Source organism: Drosophila willistoni, chromosome 3R, assembly GCF_018902025.1.
Source record: "Drosophila willistoni isolate 14030-0811.24 chromosome 3R, UCI_dwil_1.1, whole genome shotgun sequence".
NCBI classification, from domain to species: Eukaryota; Metazoa; Arthropoda; class Insecta; order Diptera; family Drosophilidae; genus Drosophila; species Drosophila willistoni.
Window position 1 is genome coordinate 19,309,706 of NC_061086.1, and position 19,608 is coordinate 19,329,313.

At 41.1% G+C, this 19,608-nt stretch overlaps 4 protein-coding genes across 4 annotated transcripts; 1 reads left to right on the forward strand and 3 right to left on the reverse strand.

Annotated features, from left to right (window-relative positions):
• Positions 1 to 775: 775 nt before the first annotated feature.
• LOC6646907 (peptidyl-prolyl cis-trans isomerase G) lies at positions 776 to 5,534 on the reverse strand. The gene is made up of 8 exons (XM_002070555.4): positions 5,163 to 5,534; positions 4,955 to 5,042; positions 4,117 to 4,146; positions 3,907 to 4,046; positions 3,040 to 3,187; positions 2,872 to 2,983; positions 2,564 to 2,803; positions 776 to 2,499 (listed from the first exon to the last, which is right to left on the reverse strand). The coding sequence occupies exons 1-8, from the start codon at positions 5,446 to 5,448 to the stop codon at positions 958 to 960; spliced, it is 2,586 nt and encodes an 861-aa protein (XP_002070591.2). The 5' UTR covers positions 5,449 to 5,534; the 3' UTR covers positions 776 to 957.
• Positions 3,336 to 3,790, forward strand: LOC6646908 (cytochrome b-c1 complex subunit 7). Its single transcript, XM_002070556.4, has one exon. It carries the CDS (start codon positions 3,436 to 3,438, stop codon positions 3,769 to 3,771), a length of 336 nt encoding a protein of 111 aa, XP_002070592.1. The 5' UTR covers positions 3,336 to 3,435; the 3' UTR covers positions 3,772 to 3,790.
• A 184-nt stretch (positions 5,535 to 5,718) lies between the features above and the next one.
• LOC6646906 (glutamine--fructose-6-phosphate aminotransferase [isomerizing] 2) lies at positions 5,719 to 8,432 on the reverse strand. Its single transcript, XM_002070554.4, has one exon. It carries the CDS (start codon positions 8,024 to 8,026, stop codon positions 5,963 to 5,965), a length of 2,064 nt encoding a protein of 687 aa, XP_002070590.1. The 5' UTR covers positions 8,027 to 8,432; the 3' UTR covers positions 5,719 to 5,962.
• A 3,236-nt stretch (positions 8,433 to 11,668) lies between these two features.
• LOC6646905 (ankyrin repeat and protein kinase domain-containing protein 1) lies at positions 11,669 to 13,765 on the reverse strand. Its single transcript, XM_002070553.3, has 4 exons — positions 13,324 to 13,765; positions 12,280 to 12,525; positions 12,004 to 12,208; positions 11,669 to 11,929 (listed from the first exon to the last, which is right to left on the reverse strand). The coding sequence occupies exons 1-4, from the start codon at positions 13,723 to 13,725 to the stop codon at positions 11,700 to 11,702; spliced, it is 1,083 nt and encodes a 360-aa protein (XP_002070589.1). The 5' UTR covers positions 13,726 to 13,765; the 3' UTR covers positions 11,669 to 11,699.
• Between the last annotated feature and the right edge of the window lie 5,843 nt (positions 13,766 to 19,608).

Here is a 19,608-nt window from a genome sequence, read left to right on the forward strand (position 1 = left end):
CAAACACACAGCACTTTGCCAAACACATCCAAACACGCCGAACCGAAAAAACAAAAGCGCAACGCCAAAGCCAAAAGTAAAAACATTTAACATTTCTCCGCTCAGTGGACCGCTGCGGTCTCTCTCACTTGTGGAACAACAATGCCGCTGCCGACGCCGCTGCTAACGACGCTGCTGAAATAACAATAATAACAGAATTCGCCGCCAATTCGCTCGACTCACAAATGCAACAACAACCATATGGCCGAATTCGCTCGAAATATACTATTCGCCGTAAATTCTTGTCCTCTCGCCGTAAAGCACATCGAACCACATGCAACCACCCGAAGAACATCGAACCACGGCGTCGAAAGCTCGCTTTTGCTCGATGTTCGCTGTCGAGCACTGAGCTTTTTGCCGGCGACGTACGACTTTTGTTTTTGTTTGCGCCGCAAAAAAGAAGGTAAAAAAATTTTCAATGGCAGCGTCGAAGCTCGCTTTCGCTCATGAATGGAAATTGTGGGAGGGGGAGAAGGGCTGGCGAAGTTGAGTTTAAAAAGAAGGGCACAAAACAGACCAAACGTAGTCAGTGTTGGTAAAAACACCGCCCAAATAATTATTATGACTTACTGTTAAATGTGCAGCCTAATTAATTGTTGTACAATTTAAAATATAACAATAATAAAAGATTTTCAAATGGAATGCCCATATTAAGCAAAGATTTCCAACACTTGTATGAAAGTGTTGGTCAATACAATTTTGGTTTGGCGGTACAAAAATATTTAAACTCAAGACATTCGTTACCTTTACAATATTATCATTGTTTTTTATTGTAATTTAAACAATACATGTTCAAATTTTCTTTTATTGAACTCTTTTTTGTAATGAATTATTGGGCGATTTTTACAATTGCAAATAAATTTAAATGAATTACTGGCATATAGTGTTATATGCTTGTAAGGGGATTTCAATTACATTTTACTCTGAATCCGATCGTGGCGATCGCGTCGATTGTTTCTTTGATTTTTTATGCTTGCGCTTCTTGTCACGATGCCGATCCCGATCTTCGTGACTGCTCGCCCGACTCTCACGCCTGATTCGCTTTGCGGCCGTCTCCTCGGGCTCCTCCCGCTTGCCTTCCTCCTCTTGGAGCTTCTTTAGAGTTTCGGCCTTGAGGCGTTCCAGTTCATTTAATTCCCGTGCCGTACGTTCCTTTTCGATATCATCCAGTCTTTGCTTTTCAGCACGGCGTTCTTCCTCCGCTTTGGCTATTTCCTTGCGCATATGTTCCTTAAGCAGCAGAGCTGCTTCTGCGCGTTTTTGCATCTTTTCGCGTGCAGCCTTGTCCTTATCCTCTGGCTCCGGTGCCGGTAGAGCCGACGTTAGCTTCGGCAGCGGACTGCGTGAGCGATTACTATGTCTTCGGGGTCGGCTGGAGCTCCGGGAAGTGCTGTGGCGACGACCACGGCTGCGACCTCGACGAGGTCCCGGCGAGTCCTGTCGACGGCGTGATTCCGGCGAGTCTTGTCGACGGCGTGAATCCGGCGAGTCTTGTCGACGGCGTGAATCCGGCGAATCTTGACGTCGTCGAGCTGGTGAATCTTGACGTCGACGACCTGGCGAGTCTTGTCGTCGACGAGCTGGTGAATCTTGTCGTCGGTGAGCTGGCGAATCCTGACGCCGTCCTCGGCTGCGGGAACGCTGCTGCTGACGCTCTTTAGAACGGCGACGATCCACCGGCGAACTGCGCGGTCGAATGGGTGAAAGCGGAAAACGATTCCGATATTCATTATCCGGTGATCGGGAGCGTCGACGGCGGTCCGCGAAAGGATTCCGGCGGTTGTTATTCATCTGATTTCCACCTTGATTGCCACCTGGACGACGCTGGGGCATTTGAGGCCGACGAGCCGGAGACCGTCGACGTTGAGGCGATCTCGAGCGACTCTTCTGACGGCTACGACTCCGTTTAGAGCGTTCCCGTTCTTTTACCTTGTCATCGGGCTTACGCTCACGCTCACGTTCGCGTTCCCTTGGTGGCGGAGCAGCTTTCGATTTCTCTGGCTGCTTGGGAGGCTCTGGCTCCGACTCACTTTCGGTTTGCTGCTCATAGTCTAGAGCATTCATATCCACCGATTTGCGTTGCTTTGGTACAACCTTGTCCTTTGACTTTTCCCTTTCACGTTCACGCGTTTCCTTGGGCTTGTTGCTACGATCTCCTTCTCCACTGCGTTTGCTGCTGCTCTTTTGCCTTCCCGGCGACTTATCCTCGGGTGATGGCTTCCCTCCAGCTCCATAGGTACTGGCGTGGGAAAGCTCGAAAAAGGATTTTTTCGGATCTTTGGTTGCCTCCTCGTGTCGCTTCTTGCGTTCCAGCTCACGCCGTTTGATCTCATCTTCTCGCATTTTAGACTCCTCCTCGATGCGCTCTAAATCGGACAACTTAATAGTGCGTTTCTGAGCATGCTTCCAATGTGGGGGGGTAGTGCTTCTCGAACGGCTGCGGGAAGGAGTGCGGAACCGCTGCATGAAATAAAATAAAAAGCTGTAATTGTTGGTCCTTTTATGCCGATCAAAAAAAACTTACAAATACGCCACGTCCCTTAACAATGCGTCCGCTGCGTGATGTGGACTGCTGAGCCTGCTTCTTGGACCAACCGAAGGTATTTCGATTGCGATCACGATCGAATCCACCGCCACCTCTACCTCCACGATCCCTGTCTTGATCTCTTTGGCGATCACGATCACGATCATGATCTCGTCCACGACCAGTTTCACGTTCCTTCGACCGAGATTTTTCGGCACGCATAAGATATTTGTTTGATACCTGGTCGAATCAAAGAAATAATTTGTAATTTAACACATTTAAATGTTGTTTTGCTTATTTTTGCCAACCTCTGGTATTTCATTGGGATCTATTTTGGTTAAAGTCACCAGGGGATGAAGTTCTCCCTCCTCCGGTTCATCTTCGTCGCTCTGATGACGTCCATTTCCCCGTTCCACTTCGCTGAATTGGGTACACATATTAATTAAATTCACAATTAATTTGTTCGTGCAACTCACTTTTCGCTGTCACTTGTCTTGGACTCCTTGCGGGAGGAGTGCTTCTTCTTTTTCTCCTTCTTTTTTTTGGTTTGCTCCACCTCGCTATCCTCGCTGTTGGTGTCATCTGTTGCTGTGGATCGCTTCCTTCGCTTTTTCTCCTTTTTTGCTATGGAAAAATAAAAACAAACATAACTGTAAATTGTTTGGGTTTTCAGGGGTAAAATAATGGTACAGTTGCCTACAAAACTAGGTTCAAATTAAAAAAAAAACTGAGGTTGATTTTAAAACTAATCACATAGTCATAGATTGAAAATTAGACTATACTATACATAAAGGCAGGCGTTTTCCAACTGTGAAAACCTAAAAACAAATCAAGAAACTAATTTTAAAAAGTTCTTGAATTGTTTGCTTATCATGTCGAGCTACATTGCCAGAAAGGGTCCATTGGTATTCTCCAGCCTGGGCAAGTGGGCCTACAATTTATCGGGTTTCAACCAATACGGTCTGCACCGCGACGATTGCCTTCACGAGAACGAAGATGTGAAGGAGGCCATCCGTCGTCTGCCCCGTAAGTTGTACGATGAGCGCAACTACCGTATTATGCGTGCTCTGCATTTGTCCATGACCAAAACGATTCTACCCAAGGAGCAATGGACTAAATACGAGGAGGATGTGAAATACTTGGAACCCTATCTGAACGAAGTCATCCAAGAGCGCGAGGAGCGCGAGGATTGGAATAAAAATCATTAAATGGCTTATCTTAGCCAAATTATATTAAAATTAAAATTATATTAAAAGTTATTCGTTGCCTAATGGGTATTCTATTAAGCTGACCGCTTTTATTTTTGTTGAAGATTTCTATGTTGTTTTCTTTTCTTTTCTCACCCTTGGTTTGTTTAATCAGCTCGCCGCAATTGGCTATGGCTGCGTCCTGTAATGGTCGCGAATTCCTATCGACAGGCAGATCTTCCAATTGTCGTACCAACTCCTGACCGGAAATAACTTGTCCAAATACAACATGGATACTGCAAGGAAGACATTATATCCATATAGTTAATGAAATTTAATACAAAAGGATCTCATCCGGATACTTACTTGTCCAAATGAGGCGCTGGCTGTGTTGTACTACAATGAAAAACAGAAGAAGAGAAAAATATGCTTTACATATTGCAAATTTTGTTGGTTGTTGTTGTTGTTGGTTGTAGTAGTAGCAGATGCTGTTGTTGTTGTTGTTGTGATTTGTTGCACATTGTTGTTGTTGTTGTTCTTGTTGTAGTGGTCGTTAATGTGCAACAAAGTAAAAGTTTTGATTTTGGAAAGACGAAGCAGAAGGTTTTTTGGACAACTACTACAAGCAACAATTCGGATGCAGGCCATAGCGGGTGGGTCACGTTGCATCAGGATTCGGTCAGGATTGTCCAAGCAGCAGCCTTATTATCCCAGTTGATATTTGGGGATAGACGCACGGATGAACCTTTGCGCTGCGTTTTGGCCGACCTTGGAGACCATTTGGCAGGAGTGTTAAGCCCCAATGTTGATCCCGAGACGAATGCCCAACTGCACCACCAATGGAGTTAAGAGTAGCTGCTCTTGTTGCCTCTGTCAGAGCCGGTGCCTTTTGCCCGTTGCCAAGGAGACCAAAGCAAGGCGCATGCGTACCTAAGCCTTGCGCCATTTTGTTTTTTGGTTTGGAAGGGGGGTCAGAGGTATTGTAGGTGAAGGTGGACTCGGCACTCTCTCTCTCTTTCTCTCTCAGCTATATTGGGACAATAGTTAAATGAACAACAACAGATTTTTTTAAAAAAGAGAAATAAAATGTTTCGGTTGGTTTGTTTGATGGTGGGCTGCAAGAGAAACTTAACATTCGCCAAGATTGGGATTAGATAAAAAGGTGAGAGACAATTATTTTCAACTGAAGATCGACCTCACTTACATAAAGAATTGCGAGCCGTTGGTATTTTTGCCTCGATTGGCCATTGATAGCAGGAATGGTTTATCATGCTTCTTGTCAAAGCATTCATCTAAAAAAAAAAAAACGGGGAAAAAACAACAGAGAATTAATTATTGATTTTCCCTCCATACGCACACACACACACACACACACACACACACAGAGGTATCTTCGTCTCTTTCGCACTCACCCTCGAATTGGCCACCATATATTGACTCGCCGCCGGTCCCATTGCCAGCACCAAAATCACCCGACTGCACCATAAAATCCTTGACCACGCGATGGAATATAACACCTTTATAGTGGAGTCTCTTGCTCTTCTCACCCGTACATAAAACGCGGAAGTTTTCAACAGTTTTCGGAGCCACATCACTATACAATTCGAAAACTATGCGGCCCATAGCGAGCCCACCGAGGGTTATATCGAAAAAGCAACGCGGACGCGTTTCACTCGCGTCCCGCTTATTGACCGTCATCTTTATTTTATAACAGCAACGTTATTACTGCACATTTACACCCACACTTTTTGTTGTTCTTTTTTTTCTGCTGTCGAATTTGTTAGTGATGGGAGCTCCATCGATAGTGTCGACGGAGTGCGATAAATTAATCTTTTTATGGTATTTTTTCGGTTGTCGATAAATATTAGAGTGGTATTTTTCGATTGTCGATAAATATTAGAGTGGTATTTTTCGATTGTCGATAATAACTATTTATCGACATTTTGAATGTGAAGAAAAAATTCCATATAGAACTATAACTACGTTTATTTCCATTGCACATTCAAAAAGGGGTTTTTTGTTTAACAATACAAATTAAAAGTCAACAAGGTAATTAAAACTATAAAATGCAAGAAAAGGGCCTGTTGTGATAGACAGGGGCAGGGATTAAAGTGCAACTTTTTCATTGTAACTTAAAGCTAACCATCTAGCCGTTGGCAAATACTCGTCAAAATGGAATCCTTGATGCTATGGAGTGGTTGGGTTGGTTGGTTTATTCAACGGTGACCGATTTGGCCAGATTACGAGGGCAATCCACGTCACAGCCGCGTAAAACGGCAATGTGATAGGATAGCAATTGCAGGGGAATCACAGTGAGAACACCCTGAAGACAATCAACGGTACGGGGAATTTGTAGCGAACGTGTCGAATGGGCCATCGTCTCGTTGTCACCAGCCTCGCAAATAAGTATGGGTCGTCCCCGGCGGGAGGTGACCTGTTGCAGGGCATTCATGCATTTGGTGTAGACTGGATCACGTAGGACAATCATCAACACAGGCATCTCATCGTCAACCAAGGCGAGTGGGCCGTGCTTTAGCTCTCCTGCTAGAATTCCCTCACTGTGCATATACGTCAGCTCTTTCACCTTCAAGGCTCCCTCGAGGCATGTGGCGAAATTAAATCCTCTTCCCATAATCAGCAGAGATTTATGCTGATACAACTCTCTGGCCAATTCCTGGACTTGACTATTGAGTTGCAGAACCGAGCGAATGTGCTCGTCCAGCTGCGACAGTCCATCGATGATCTCCAAGCGGCGTTGCTGCAACGATAGACGATCCTCGGACATGACCAAAGCAAACATTACCAGGGAAATGAACTGTGAGGTATATGCCTTGGTGGAGGCCACTCCAATCTCTGGCCCAGCATTAATGTGGACTCCGCAATGGGATTCGCGGCAAATGCTGCTGCCCACAGTGTTTGTGATCCCGACAATGAGAGCTCCTCGCTGTTTGCAATAACGCAGAGCCATTAGGGTGTCGGCCGTCTCACCCGATTGGGAGATGAAGAAACAGACATCATCACGGAAAATTGGAGTATTGCGATCTAGAAAATCGGAAGCCAGTTCTACCATCACCGGCAGTTCGGTCAATTCCTCAAGCAATTGACGTGTGGCCACCGCGCTGTGATACGAGGTTCCACAGGCAATCAACATGAGACGACGGCAGCGTTTAATCTCTGGTATATACTCCTTGATACCGCCCAGCACCACGGTTTGGGTATCGAAACGGACTCGTCCTCGCATTGTGTTTACCACCGATTCAGGTTGTTCGAATATCTCCTTTAACATGAAATAATCATAGTTGCCCTTCATAATCTGCTGAATCTCCATTTTCAGGGTGATTATCTCACGGGCATGGGGATCATCCGAGGATGATTTGTTCAAACGATGTATGCTCAAAGAGCCATCGCTTTTGACGGCCGCCACATCATCATCCTCCAGATAAATGACACGATTCGTATGCTCAATCACCGCCGAGGCATCCGAGGCAAAGAAATATTCCACTTGTTTGTCCTCCAGTGGTTGATATTCAGCGCCGCTGCAGTCTCCAGGTGGCAGCAGTTGGAACTGCTTCTGGCTATGCGGACGATGGGCCTTGGCATACAATATGGGCACATGATCTGTGGCCAATTTAGTTTTAGCCTTTATGCCAACCAACAGGGGAGATCCTCGCCTGGAGGCGACACACTCCCCAGGAAAATGCTTCGACTTAAAGGCAATGGCAAAGGCACCCTCCAATTGTTGAATTGCCTGCTCGACCAGCTGGCCAAAAGTATAGCCCGGATGTGTCTGCCATAAATGATGCACCAGCTTAGCTATCACCTCTGTGTCCGTGTCCGATTCAAAGACATAGCCGCGCTTCTCCAGAAATGTTTTCACATCCTTGTAGTTGGTTATTATGCCATTGTGGACGACAACAAAACTATTGGCCGCATCCGAGCGCTGAGGATGAGAGTTAACCTCCGAGGGCACACCATGAGTTGCCCAACGTGTATGGGCAATCCCGATATGAATATCGAGAGGCTGTCCAAATTCAGCTTCTGCTCCCTGACATAGCTCCGTTATGGCATCCTCCAGTATCTTAACCTTGCCCGTTCGCTTCACCAAAATAATGGAGTCGCCATCACCATCATTTCCCGCTGGTGGCGCATCAATAGCCACGCCAGTTGAGTCATAGCCACGATACTCCAAACGCTTCAGTCCCTGCAGCAACAGGTCAAGCACCTGCTGACGCGTCTTGGGCGTTAAGTAATTAAGGTAAGCGAAAATTCCGCACATTTTGATCCGCAATCCTTTAACTGATTAATACAGAACTTTTTAGCTTTGCTGTGTCCACGTCAACTTTAGCACGGTCGGCGTCGGCTTGGCTGCTGCTTCTGTATCTTCTGCTTAATTTATATAAACTGGCAGCGTGTCACTTGATTTCCGTTTATTCGTAGTACTGCACTCCGAAATGCTCTCGTCACTGTTGTTATTGTTTGTGCGCTTTGCTATCGCAAAACAATTTTATGGAATTTTTCGCCCAGTGATAAATTTTACGCCAAGAACACGTCGTTCTGCCCCTCAGTCCCCCTCGCCCATTAATGTGTAAACATTCGCCCAGTGTGACCGTGTCTCTCGGGGTTGTCTGTTAGAGATGAGCGCGGTGACTAATAATCACGTTGTCATTCACGCGCAAGTTGAATTTATTTTAAATTTAGTTTTCTGTATTTTCAAAACATTGACATAATTTTGCTTTGTTGTCATTTTTGACTTTTAATATTTTGCTAACAATAAGATTTATCAACAATTTTCTTAATTTCGTTTACTTTTCAAAAAATTTTAGTTTTTTGTATTGATTATAATTGAAAATTTGAAGATTTCTGGTCTAGAACTTCTGGAGGAAGTTAATATAGTTATTTTATATAGCAGCAGTCATTATTACTATTATTAAAAACATATATATAAAAAATATATATTAAATAAATTTACACAATTAGGCTTAAATATTGTTTTTTCTAGATTTTCCTATAGAGTTTTATGAGCCATTTTGATAAGAAACAAAAATTTAGTCATTTTTGAGTCAGTTTGAGTCAATCATAATTGCCTAATATTTAAAACAAGTCTTTAAAATTTACCACAATATTCAAATGGTCAATTAATTAAATAACAGTGCCAACAATTAAAATTTGGTCAATCATTTGAAATGTCAGCTTGTGTTAATCCTTTGTTATTTGGCTAAGTGATGGGTCAAAACCACAATTCCGACATCAATGCTTATGACAGGTTGACTCCCTCCCCCTACCCCTTCTCTTTTTGCCCTACCCTAAGCGGCCATTCGACAACATGCCTGTGAATTCCTTTAGTGTTCCATGTACTATATAATTGCAAATAATTACAACCTGTCTAACTGTCGACTTTCACAACTATAGAATGTCTTTGGAAAGTTAGATGAAGCTTCGGGCGAATCTATCTGCAATGCAAATTAGCTATTCTAGTAATTTATGCATAAGTTATTTTGTAATGAAACGTCAAACTTTTGATGAGCAGAAGGGAAAACACCATCTGGCTACCTAGACAGATTGAGTAACATTTCAAGTATTTCCGGTGAACTCCTATGAACATACCAACCTTACCCTTACCCCTACCCTTACATATATACATACATTCATATGTGTAACTGTCAGTACTTCAATTGGAAAACAAATTCGGTTGTTATTCTAACAATTTTTGGGTTTCTGCGAAGCTGAAACGATAACAGAAATAATACAAATAAGTAAATGAATGGCAAAAATGTGAAAACAAACCTTTGAAATGCTTTTCCATATATTAAATTGATGAAAATTGTTTTCCCACGAGTTACTTATGCTTAGTAGCTTTCACAATGATTAATTTAGAGTGATTATGATGGATCTACTTTAAAGTAATCAGTGTCTTTTAAATGATAATTATCTCTATTGTCTATTAGTTTCTTGATGTTGCCGCATAATTTAAAATTTTAGGCATATAATTCTAGTTATAGATTGGTTTAAATTTAGGTAAACCACTTAGCCTTAATGATTTTAGTAATGGAATGAGTCGCATTTGCATTTAAATCTCAAAAATTTAATTTTAAATTCTAAAAGCTGATTCAAATTTTTGGTAATAATTGATTTAAAATATCAATTTATTAACTAAATCTTTCATTTAGAGTTGAGACTTTCTGTATTACATAATTTAGGCCATTGTAATTAATCCGGTGGAGCTCAGGCTGGGCTTACTCTATCTATTTTTAAAGGCAAATAACTTTAATATGTCGCTCTGTGTAAAAGACTTATAAGGATAATTAATATCCTTGAGAAGTTAGTAATGTTGAAATGGAATTTATGGATGAATTCCTACTGGCTCCAAGCTACAACTGAGCAATGCAATCCGCTTATCACTTGGCAACCAACAATTAGAATTGCATCTGACCAAGCACCAATAACAACTCCCCTTTTAGCCTTAAGCAGCCTGGAATTGGTCCAACAGTGAGCAGCAGCAGTTGACATTAATACGCTGAGACCCTAATTAACCCCTTTGGCATTTTTACAGAACCGAATGTGCAACGTGGGGTGTGTGTGTGTGTGTGTGGATTAAAAAGCTGTGCCACCATATGGAGCATCAAGGGAATTTTCGGGAAACACTTGAAATCTGCTCTCCAACTGGGTATAATTGCTGTAAGCGTTATTAAAAAAAAAGCTGGGGCTCCTATCTGGTCACCGTGTTGCGACGGGGCAACCACTGTGCAGCTAAGTGACAGACATCGGACAAGGTAAGGAAACGCAAATAATTAAGCAGCTCATCGAGTGACCCTTGGCCACTAGTGGCATATTCATCTCTTCAGAGATGAACATTAAGCCGGCTAATGGCGGTGAAGGCAGCTGCTGCTGCATCACAGTATGGGATTTTAGCTGACCATGATGGAGATAGCACAGCTTTAGGTACATACATACAAATACATATACATATACATCGACATATGCCATGGCAGGCATTTCGAGCAACTGGCACGTATCTACTGCAAAATGGGTGAGATTGTTGGAATTCAATTGAACTCTGCACTTAATGGGCATAATAAAGCTCATCATCACGATGCTTCTACCCAAGACGAATGCAATCCGAACGAGGCCAGCTATTCGATGAGGCTATAGGCAGTTGGTTTTGCTTTTTTTTGCTCTTTAACTTAGTCCAGGAAATGCGTCATTCTATTTTCATCTACAGGTGAAAGCTGTTCATCTACAAGGCAAGCTGTTAAACTAGATAATTATCACTCTACAGTAAAGATAATGAGATTGTTTAGTAATTTCATTTAATCAACTTGCAATTCTTATCGGACTTTTTAAATGTTTATAATATTTACTTGTGCTTAATTAGAATGGGCAGATTTTGTTTGAAAAGTTGCTAGTTAAGTTATTTGTTTTCCCATTTAATTAACTTGTAAATTTTAAGCAAATTTTATTATGATGTTAAGGGAGATTTCATTTTAATTTTGGTTTGTTTAATTAATAATAATTGTTTTTATTAATATTAGTTAGTCTTTACTTTAGTTGAGGTACCTACATAACTTTCATTCATTTGTTTTATAGTAATTTATATAATTTATATAAACATAACTTTTACGACCCAAAATTCAACAAAAATTGGTAAATTTTTTAAGGATTTACGAATTTTAGACAATATTTTTTAGATGTAAAGTTTTTTTCCACTTTTCAACTTTTAGCCACAAAGCTGCCAAAATAATATCAACAAGTTTAAACTATTATTAGATAAAAATAATTTTCAATTGGCAAGATAAGTGATTCTAAAGAAATATGCATATAAATAAGAAAGGCAAAAAATGTTTGGCTTATGTTAGAAAAACTCAAGTTTCAGCATGACTTTAGCTTGGTTACATGAGTTTTATTAAAATCTTTTCTTGGTTGGAGATGCAAACAACTAACTTGTAAGCCAACTAATTCGTGTCTGGATCTTGTTTCTGTGCCTCCCTTGCCTCAGCGTCTGCGGTTGCCGCAGCCTTTTCCAGCCTAAACTTTTGCACCTTGTCGAAGTAGTCGAGTGCTTGGTCTCTTCGATAAAGTTTGGCCAAGTCTCTGCAGTTTTTGCCAACGCCATCGACGGCAGCCAAATCAGCACCGTGTGTAACCAGAAGCTTGATGAGCTCCAGACTGGCGTCCATAACCACTGTGGAAACCAAAACCAAAGTTAAAATTTAATTTACCCACAAACTGCATCCAATCCCCCTCCAACCCCCAAACCTGCTCGCATTAAAAGGGTCCAACCGCAGGCATCTCGAGCCTCCAAATTTGCACCAGATTCGAGTGCAAATTTCATCATCTCCAGTTGATCAGCATCGGCCGCACAATGTGCTGGAGTCATGCCATTGCTGTCAACTGCCTCTAGTTGAGCCTTCTTGTTGAGAAGTATTCGGGAAATGGGCAAATGTCCGTAATAGAAAGCGATCTGTGAAGCGTATGAAATTGATTGGCTTAGTTGGTTCAGTCTCTGGGGATTAGATTGCCAGGTGCACCCACATGAAGCGGTGTGCGGCCATTGCCGGGATTGCCCAGCTGGACACTGCAGCCAGCCGAAAGTAGAACATCAAAAATGCACATTTCACCCTGAACGATTGCATTGGCCAATGGGAGGTAACCATTTGGAGCCGGATACTCGATTAGGCTTGGTCGACGTCGTAGCATTCGTTTGACCAGAAATTGTTGACCCTTGCGTATGGCGCGATTTAAACAACTTGTGGATGGGAGAGCTGCCTCAGTGCATGCCTTTGGATTGCAAAATGTTGAAACATTTTAAATTCATCTAGAGAATTGCCCATGACAATTATTCTAAAATTTTCACTGGGATTCATACATAATAAATGAAAACATTTTAAAAATAAATCCTGTTATACAGTTGAAGTTGCATATAAAGATTTAAACTGAATTTTTGATTAAGCTTTGTTACACAAATAGATATCCTGATGGATATTTATCAACAAAATCCTTAAAATACATTCTGAGACTTACAAATAGATTCAAGATCAAGAGATAAAGAAATGTGTTCCAATTAGTCTGTTAGGATGTGCCTGAATATTGAATTTGATAATTAACTTATTATAAGACGATAACAAAGCACTGATAAAAGCTTTAGGAGATTCTTGTCATTCACGAAGGAATTCATTAGCATTAAAGTTCACTAAAGGAAAGTTCGACTGTATAACCGGATAATCGGACAATTTCAATCCAATTGTTTTTATTTTCTTCCTTTTTTTTGGGTCGTGTGTTTTTTCTGTTTTTCAAAAGGCAACTGAATGTCGTGTGTATATAGTGTATTTGCTCGATTTCAAGTTCAATTAGTTTTGGGTTTGTTTGCTCTTCTCGATTTCCGTTTCGTGGGAAAGGATAATTGAAATACAGAGGATTAACATCCGGAACAATACAATTGTAGTATGTACATTCAAATATATATATATATCCGGGTATGAAAGTTCACCGTGTTTCTGTCTGTGTGTGTGTGTGTGTGTTTAGTCATCTTTTTTTTTCTCGTTTGAATTGGGATATATAATCTGTGAACATATTTACAATGACATCCGGTGAAATGGCCAGCGTCAGGTAACAGCTGCCATCCTTGGCCTGTTGCAGAGCCTTTATGCGCAATCTGTGGGCAAAGTTCTCCTCAAGGTTAGGGATATCCACAGGTGAAGTGCTGCTCCATACCAATTGTTGCCAACCATGACGCTTGTGATACCTCTCAATGCTATAGACACAGGCATTGTCGTATGGCGACCATTCCAGGCTAACACCATACACAGTTTGGCCAAAAACTTGTGACTCAAAGTTGGCCCAGTTGGTTTGGTTGGGATTTGAATCTCTTTCCGATTGGTTGTCAATTTTATTGTCACACTGATTTTGAATTTGGCTCTCTGGTTGCTGCTTCTCCGTCTCCGTATCCTGCTCGTGATTGTTGTTTATATTTTGGAACATGCTGCAAGCCGTTTATACAGATTTAGCCAATTTGCCGACTTTATTGGTTTTGACCACATGCCGACTGAGCTGGCTAAGCCATGATTTGGTTCTTCCTGGCAACGAGAAATTGGCAACAACCATTCGATGTCCATGGCAATGGCTTTGGCTTTGCCTTATTCCATTTCTTTTTGGTCTTTGTCTTTCTCTCTATTTTTTTGTTAAATCAATAAATTTTTTTGTTGCAATGTCGCATGTTGTTGGCTGTTGGCTGTTGATTGCCTGATCCGGGGCCCGTTCGCTTTTGCCTGTCTACTGCAGGACAATTCTTCCTTGTTTTTTTTGCGATGGGTGTGGGACTGATGTGTTGATATTGCTGCCTATTATGAAGGCGTGGAATGAGCGAATGGGTGGAGGAAATCGTGAATAGAGTACAGAGTAAAGAGAGGGGGGGACCATGATACGGATACGTAGTTTTTGATGTACTGAAACTGAAACTTTTGTGTTCATCTGAGTGTATGAGTCTGGGTGTCTATCTGTGGGTGTGTGTATGTGGCAGCTTACTTACTTAACGAGCCTTTGACATACTCCGGTTCCGGATATTTGGGTTGGGTTCCTTTTTTTCTTCTTTCCCTTTTTTTTTTTTTTTGGTTTGAGGCATTTATCTGCCTTGTACATTGTGCAAACTCATCGACCACTACAACTACACACAGAGAGACGCAGCAAAATGAGTGAAGAGATACGAGTATCAAACTCATAGCCAGAGTTGGTGCTTGGAGTTGGAGTTGAAGGTGGTGCCCATAGTCGGAGCTGAACTGACAATGCCAAACACAAAAGCTATCGCACAGAGGACTGACACATACATACACATGCACAAAAATTATCATTTGTCAAAATCACAACATGAAACCGTTTTAAATTAAGCCACTCTGCCAGTCATACACGACCCCCATCTCCATGCCAAAATCATTCTCATTTTGCACCCATCCAGATCCAGCATCCGGGAATCCAAAACCCCGTACCTTCACTCCACTTAGTCACTCACTTACTCATCTTGCACGACATCATCATGGCTGGCTTGTGCTTTTGCCGGGCCTTAAAAATGCCATTGTCTGCGGGTGAAGTGAAGTTCAGTTGTCATCTTTGTGGTGGCAGTGGCGGCAACGGCTGCTGCTGCCTCTGTTCCTGCCGTTGAATTCTCATTGATTGAAAACGACCGCAAGAGTTTCCCAGGGGAACAGGACAGGAACTTGGGATAACCATGGAGCATGGGGTATTAAATGAGAGATAGAGGGAGAGTGGGAATGGTAAAGAAAGCAGAAGGATAAGTATTTTACATCATTATTCGAATGATGGAGGGCATATTACCAACATTACAACAGCTGACAATGCAAAAGCATCATAGGAATCGATTTGTTTGAAAATAATTAAATCGCTGGCTTCACAGCAATAGATTCTTGTTTCTATGGCATTAAATTGGTTAAATTTATTTGTATTCAAGTGATGAAACATATGATATCGAATTTATATGATAACCTGTCTTGATTATATCTCCTTAATTAAGGACTAATGAGATAGTCCTTCTCCTTATACTATTTCAAAAACACTTATCTAAAATTAGAATAAACTCATTAGTTAACTCAAGTCAGTCTACTTTATCTGAGCCTTAATTTAAATTAAGATGGACATCGGTCTGCCTTTTGTGATCGGTTAGGTAAATCACAGTCCATATTTATTTCAAGTATATCAATCTTAAGTATTCAGAAATTCTTAATATTTCCACATCATTTTGTCGATTTCATCACCAACTTGAGTCTAAATAAAAACTGCAATTTGCAAGATGGTAATAATATGTAAAAATCAATCAAGTTTCTGCATTTAGAGTATATAGAACTTGATAAAATTAACAAATTAACAAATTTCATCATCTTAGAAATAATCAATATTAGAATCAAGTCCTTTGAGTCGCATTGTAGGTTTTCGTTAAGCCAAGGAAAAGTGCATTATACGAGTGTCTCTGACAATTTCCATTTTTAGTTTCTGTTGAAGTACATCCTTTGGTATCCTTGGGCAGCTGTAATAGAAACTAATGCCATATTTAGCATAATTTGCATAATAGTAGATAAAATGGTTTACATGGTATGCTTAAATGGCAATCAGTTCAACTTGATCACAATTGAAAAACTAAGCAGGTTGAAATTAAGGAAAATGCAAGAAAAGAAAATAGGAATCTACCTGCAATTGAATTGGAAAACAAACTGTTGCGTCTAATTAATGTTGGAATAATTTGGCAATAACATAAAAATTAGCATATTCCTAGAATACTTCAATTAAAGTTAACATCTTTAAATGCTTAGCTAAAGGATGTTTTAATTACCACAAATCTGGTATGGACAAGTCGGTTATGCCAGCTGATCAGCTTTTGTTATGGCATGCTAATTACTCATCAAATTGGTCTCTAAGGGCATTCGAGTTTCGATGCTCTAAAGATTATATTCCTTGTTGTCTATTGTTAACTTATTTTGGGATGCCATAGAAAGCAAAAAAAGTAAAAATCTCCAAGCGAATGCGTCTCCTGGCAGTCATTAAAGCGTCCCAAACTAATCTGAAAACGGCTGCCACGCGCCAAATGTGGCCAATTTGCTTGACAGCGGTCCAACAAAAGACACAGAGAGTGAGAGAGAGAGGCAAAATAAAGGCAAATACCCAAGAATAATCATAACAAAAACCAATAGAAACCACCGAAGAAGAAAAAGCAGCCCAAACAAACACACACACACACACAACCACATCCATCCATATGCCTCTCTTACTGTGAGTTGGTAGTGTCTGTGGCTCATCACTTTTTTCTTTTTTTTTTTGGGAGGGGAAGGGGGTTAAATGGAAGGAAGCCCACAAAAACAGGTGGCATAAAACGAAATGGGTTTGATTTTAATCAAAATAATGGTCTCTCTACCGCATGCTGACGTGTATGGCTTAATTAAATAATTTATATAAATTACGTATACGCCTCCTACATGTATGAACACACATACTGTCACACTTTACTCGCACTCTTTCTCTTAGCTTTTAGGGGATTCGCATACACATATATATAAGTGTTGGCAATAGGTGAGCAACGTTGACGTTTGCCACTTTTCGGCTGTCTGTTAATTTGTTGTTGTTTGTTGTTGCCTCAGTTTGTATTATCAATGCTCGTATATGCTCGATATCATCCGGTTTTTGGTGGAAGCGAATTTTATAAGCGGAACATACCTATAAAAAGCATCGTATATATTCATCTGATGTGACAACGTGCAAAAATTAGCTAACGCCTGTCCTGTTCCTGTCTCTGGGTGGGTTACATGTGTGTGTGTGTGTGTGTGTGCTGGGAAGTGTGTGTATCCGTGAGATACACTTAACGCATAAAGCAATTTGTTTATCAGGCCACACGCTTGTTGTTCCTGCTGCTAGTTGGAGGCTTATGTAAGCCTAAGCCATACATCGTGTGTGTGTGTGTGTGTGTTTGTATGTGTATTAGCCTGCATGTCGCTCGCGTATCTAACAGCTACATTTGACTCATGAAGATACATTTACTATCGTATCTACTAATGCCCAAAAAAAAAAAAAAACCAAAATAAACTTTGCTATTAGCCCGCAATTTGGTGGTAAGCTTTTTGGCCAGCAAGCTTTTGTTTAAGAGACGGGGGTCCGTCGAAGGGGGTTTAGCGGGGTCAAGTGTCAAAACTGACAACAGTGGGCAGCCAATTTCTCTCTCACTCTCTCTCTCTCTCTCTTTGTTACGTCTCTTTCCATGTGAATCCTGTTTCTCATTCCTTCTCTGTGTATCGTTTTTGGTTTCTGCTCTCTCTTTCTCGTTCTCTCTCTCCGTCTCTCTTGGATTTTTGCATGTTGTTACTTAAAATTTTACACACAGGATAACAGTTTGGTATTTTCACTCGACATTTTCGGCAGTTTCATGTAGTTTTACCCGAGCAAACTTAATACGCTACAAATACATATGTATATATATATATTTCCTTCTTTTTTACTGCTCCGCTTTTATGGTATGTATACGTTGGCGTCGACGTCACTCTGTTAGTATTGTACATACTTACATATGAGTATGACGTTGTTGTTGCCCAGTAAGAGTAACATTTGATAAAACTTATTTGTAGTTTTACGGTGCCTTTGACGGTTGTAGGTAAGCCAGAGCGGTAGAGGCATAATCAAGTAGCGTTAAGTAGATGAAATTTTCTATAATCACACCAAAAAAGAAAATAAAAGAAACGAGAGAAACGACTACAATGTCTACAGCGTCTGTGTGTGTGTGTGTGTGTGTGTGTGTGCGAGTGTGGGTGTTGGTGTGTGTAGTGTGTAGTGTAGTGTAACTGTGAATGTTATTTCGCGTTCCACACGCCACCCCCATAACAACTCCTACGCCCTTCTCTGCACGTTATTCCCGTCTATCCCAGGCGACACAGCAATGCCCTGATGGCCAGCTACGTGACGTTCATTCCTAAGCAGCATTGCGTCCATCCGACCATAAGACAGAAGAAGCTAGAGTCAAAGCCAGTAGTAATAAGCAATTTGTGGCACAAAACAAAAAGAGAAAAAGTTAAAATCGCTCAACGCTTGAAGGAAAAAATATAATTGATTGGTACATATATAAAGCAGAAAAGAAAAACCAAGGCAAAGCAAGCAAATCCAAGAGGAGCAAATCAGAAGAAAGCACAGCAGAGCCAGAAGGCACATAGTCAGCAATACCCTTCAAATGTTAAGAAACTATAATTGATTGAGTGCAAAACAATAAACCTCAACCAACCAACAATTGGTCCAACGGAAGAGTGGGCTAGGGGGACAGGAGGGTAGTCCAAAGTTAATTAGAATTCTTGGGGATAACGTTTAATACCGCCCTGGGCTATTTGATGCACTCTTGTCATGTCTCAAAATGTTGACCATCATCCACATTGGAGAACACAACGAGCTGGAACGGATGTGGCAAGAACTTTGCAATTTCCTACTATCAAGCTCTCGGCTTCCGCCACACAAAAAAAGTTACCCCCTCCCTGCAACCGCACTGAACTGACAGGCAAACAAATGCCAAAGATGCGTTGCGATTGTCTTGTCTAACATAACTCGTTAGCATATGCGCCATATGGTAGCAGTCAGCAGAAACAGAGAAGACAAAGAAAAATAACAAAAATAAAAATAAACCAAGAGCACATTATCAGTGAGCAACGTTTTGGCTTTTTGTCAAAATCAAACTCACACTCATACCACACACACACACACACACACGCACACTCACACATGCAGGACAAACAAATACAAATCAATATCGCATCTCGAAGCCCAATGCGAGGCGCAGGCGCTAGCGCACATAAGTAGGCAACGTTTTTTTTTTCAAAGTCAAAAAGTCAAGAGAGTGAGCAAGAGAAAGAGAGAAGGAGAGAGCAAATGGAGTGAATAAGATAGAAATAAAGAGTGAAACAGAGACAGAGAGAACGAGTGAGAGAGTGCATGGCAAAAAATTATGTAATAGACTAAAGGCAGCCAGTAGATAAATATATTATTAGCAAAAATAAAAAAAAAAGAAAGACTAAAAAGCAAAAAACCAAGAGCCATTATATAAAAGAACAAATCAACATCATCATCAGCTACAGCTACAACAACAACAATTAGAGCAGCAGCAGCAGCAGCAACAACAACAACAACAACAACAATAATAACAAGGGCCTAGCGCCTTGAGCTCTGCTGCTGATAATGTTTCTGTTTTTTTTTTTTTACCTTTTTGAATATGAGTTTAATGTATATTTTATATAAGCAAGAGCAGTGCAGCAAATTCGTTAAATTCAAATTTCAATGTGTGCCTTCTCTTTCAAACATTCCCTTCTTGTCTGTCTCTCTCCACTCACTATACTC

What these genes read in the sequence shown, in the direction of transcription:
- LOC6646908 (XM_002070556.4), top strand. Translation starts at nt 3,436, where the DNA reads ATGTCGAGCTACATTGCCAGAAAGGGTCCATTGGTATTCTCCAGCCTG.
- LOC6646906 (XM_002070554.4), bottom strand. Translation starts at nt 8,026, where the DNA reads ATGTGCGGAATTTTCGCTTACCTTAATTACTTAACGCCCAAGACGCGT.
- LOC6646905 (XM_002070553.3), bottom strand. Translation starts at nt 13,725, where the DNA reads ATGTTCCAAAATATAAACAACAATCACGAGCAGGATACGGAGACGGAG. An exon ending in CCATTTCACCGGATGTCATT is followed by an intron (nt 12,526 to 13,323) that starts GTAAATATGTTC and finishes TGCAATCCAAAG; the next exon opens with GCATGCACTGAGGCAGCTCT. An exon ending in GACCCTTTTAATGCGAGCAG is followed by an intron (nt 11,930 to 12,003) that starts GTTTGGGGGTTG and finishes TGGTTTCCACAG; the next exon opens with TGGTTATGGACGCCAGTCTG.
- LOC6646907 (XM_002070555.4), bottom strand. Translation starts at nt 5,448, where the DNA reads ATGACGGTCAATAAGCGGGACGCGAGTGAAACGCGTCCGCGTTGCTTT. An exon ending in ATATGGTGGCCAATTCGAGG is followed by an intron (nt 5,043 to 5,162) that starts GTGAGTGCGAAA and finishes TTTTTTTTTTAG; the next exon opens with ATGAATGCTTTGACAAGAAG. An exon ending in CCAGCGCCTCATTTGGACAA is followed by an intron (nt 4,047 to 4,116) that starts GTAAGTATCCGG and finishes TCTTCCTTGCAG; the next exon opens with TATCCATGTTGTATTTGGAC.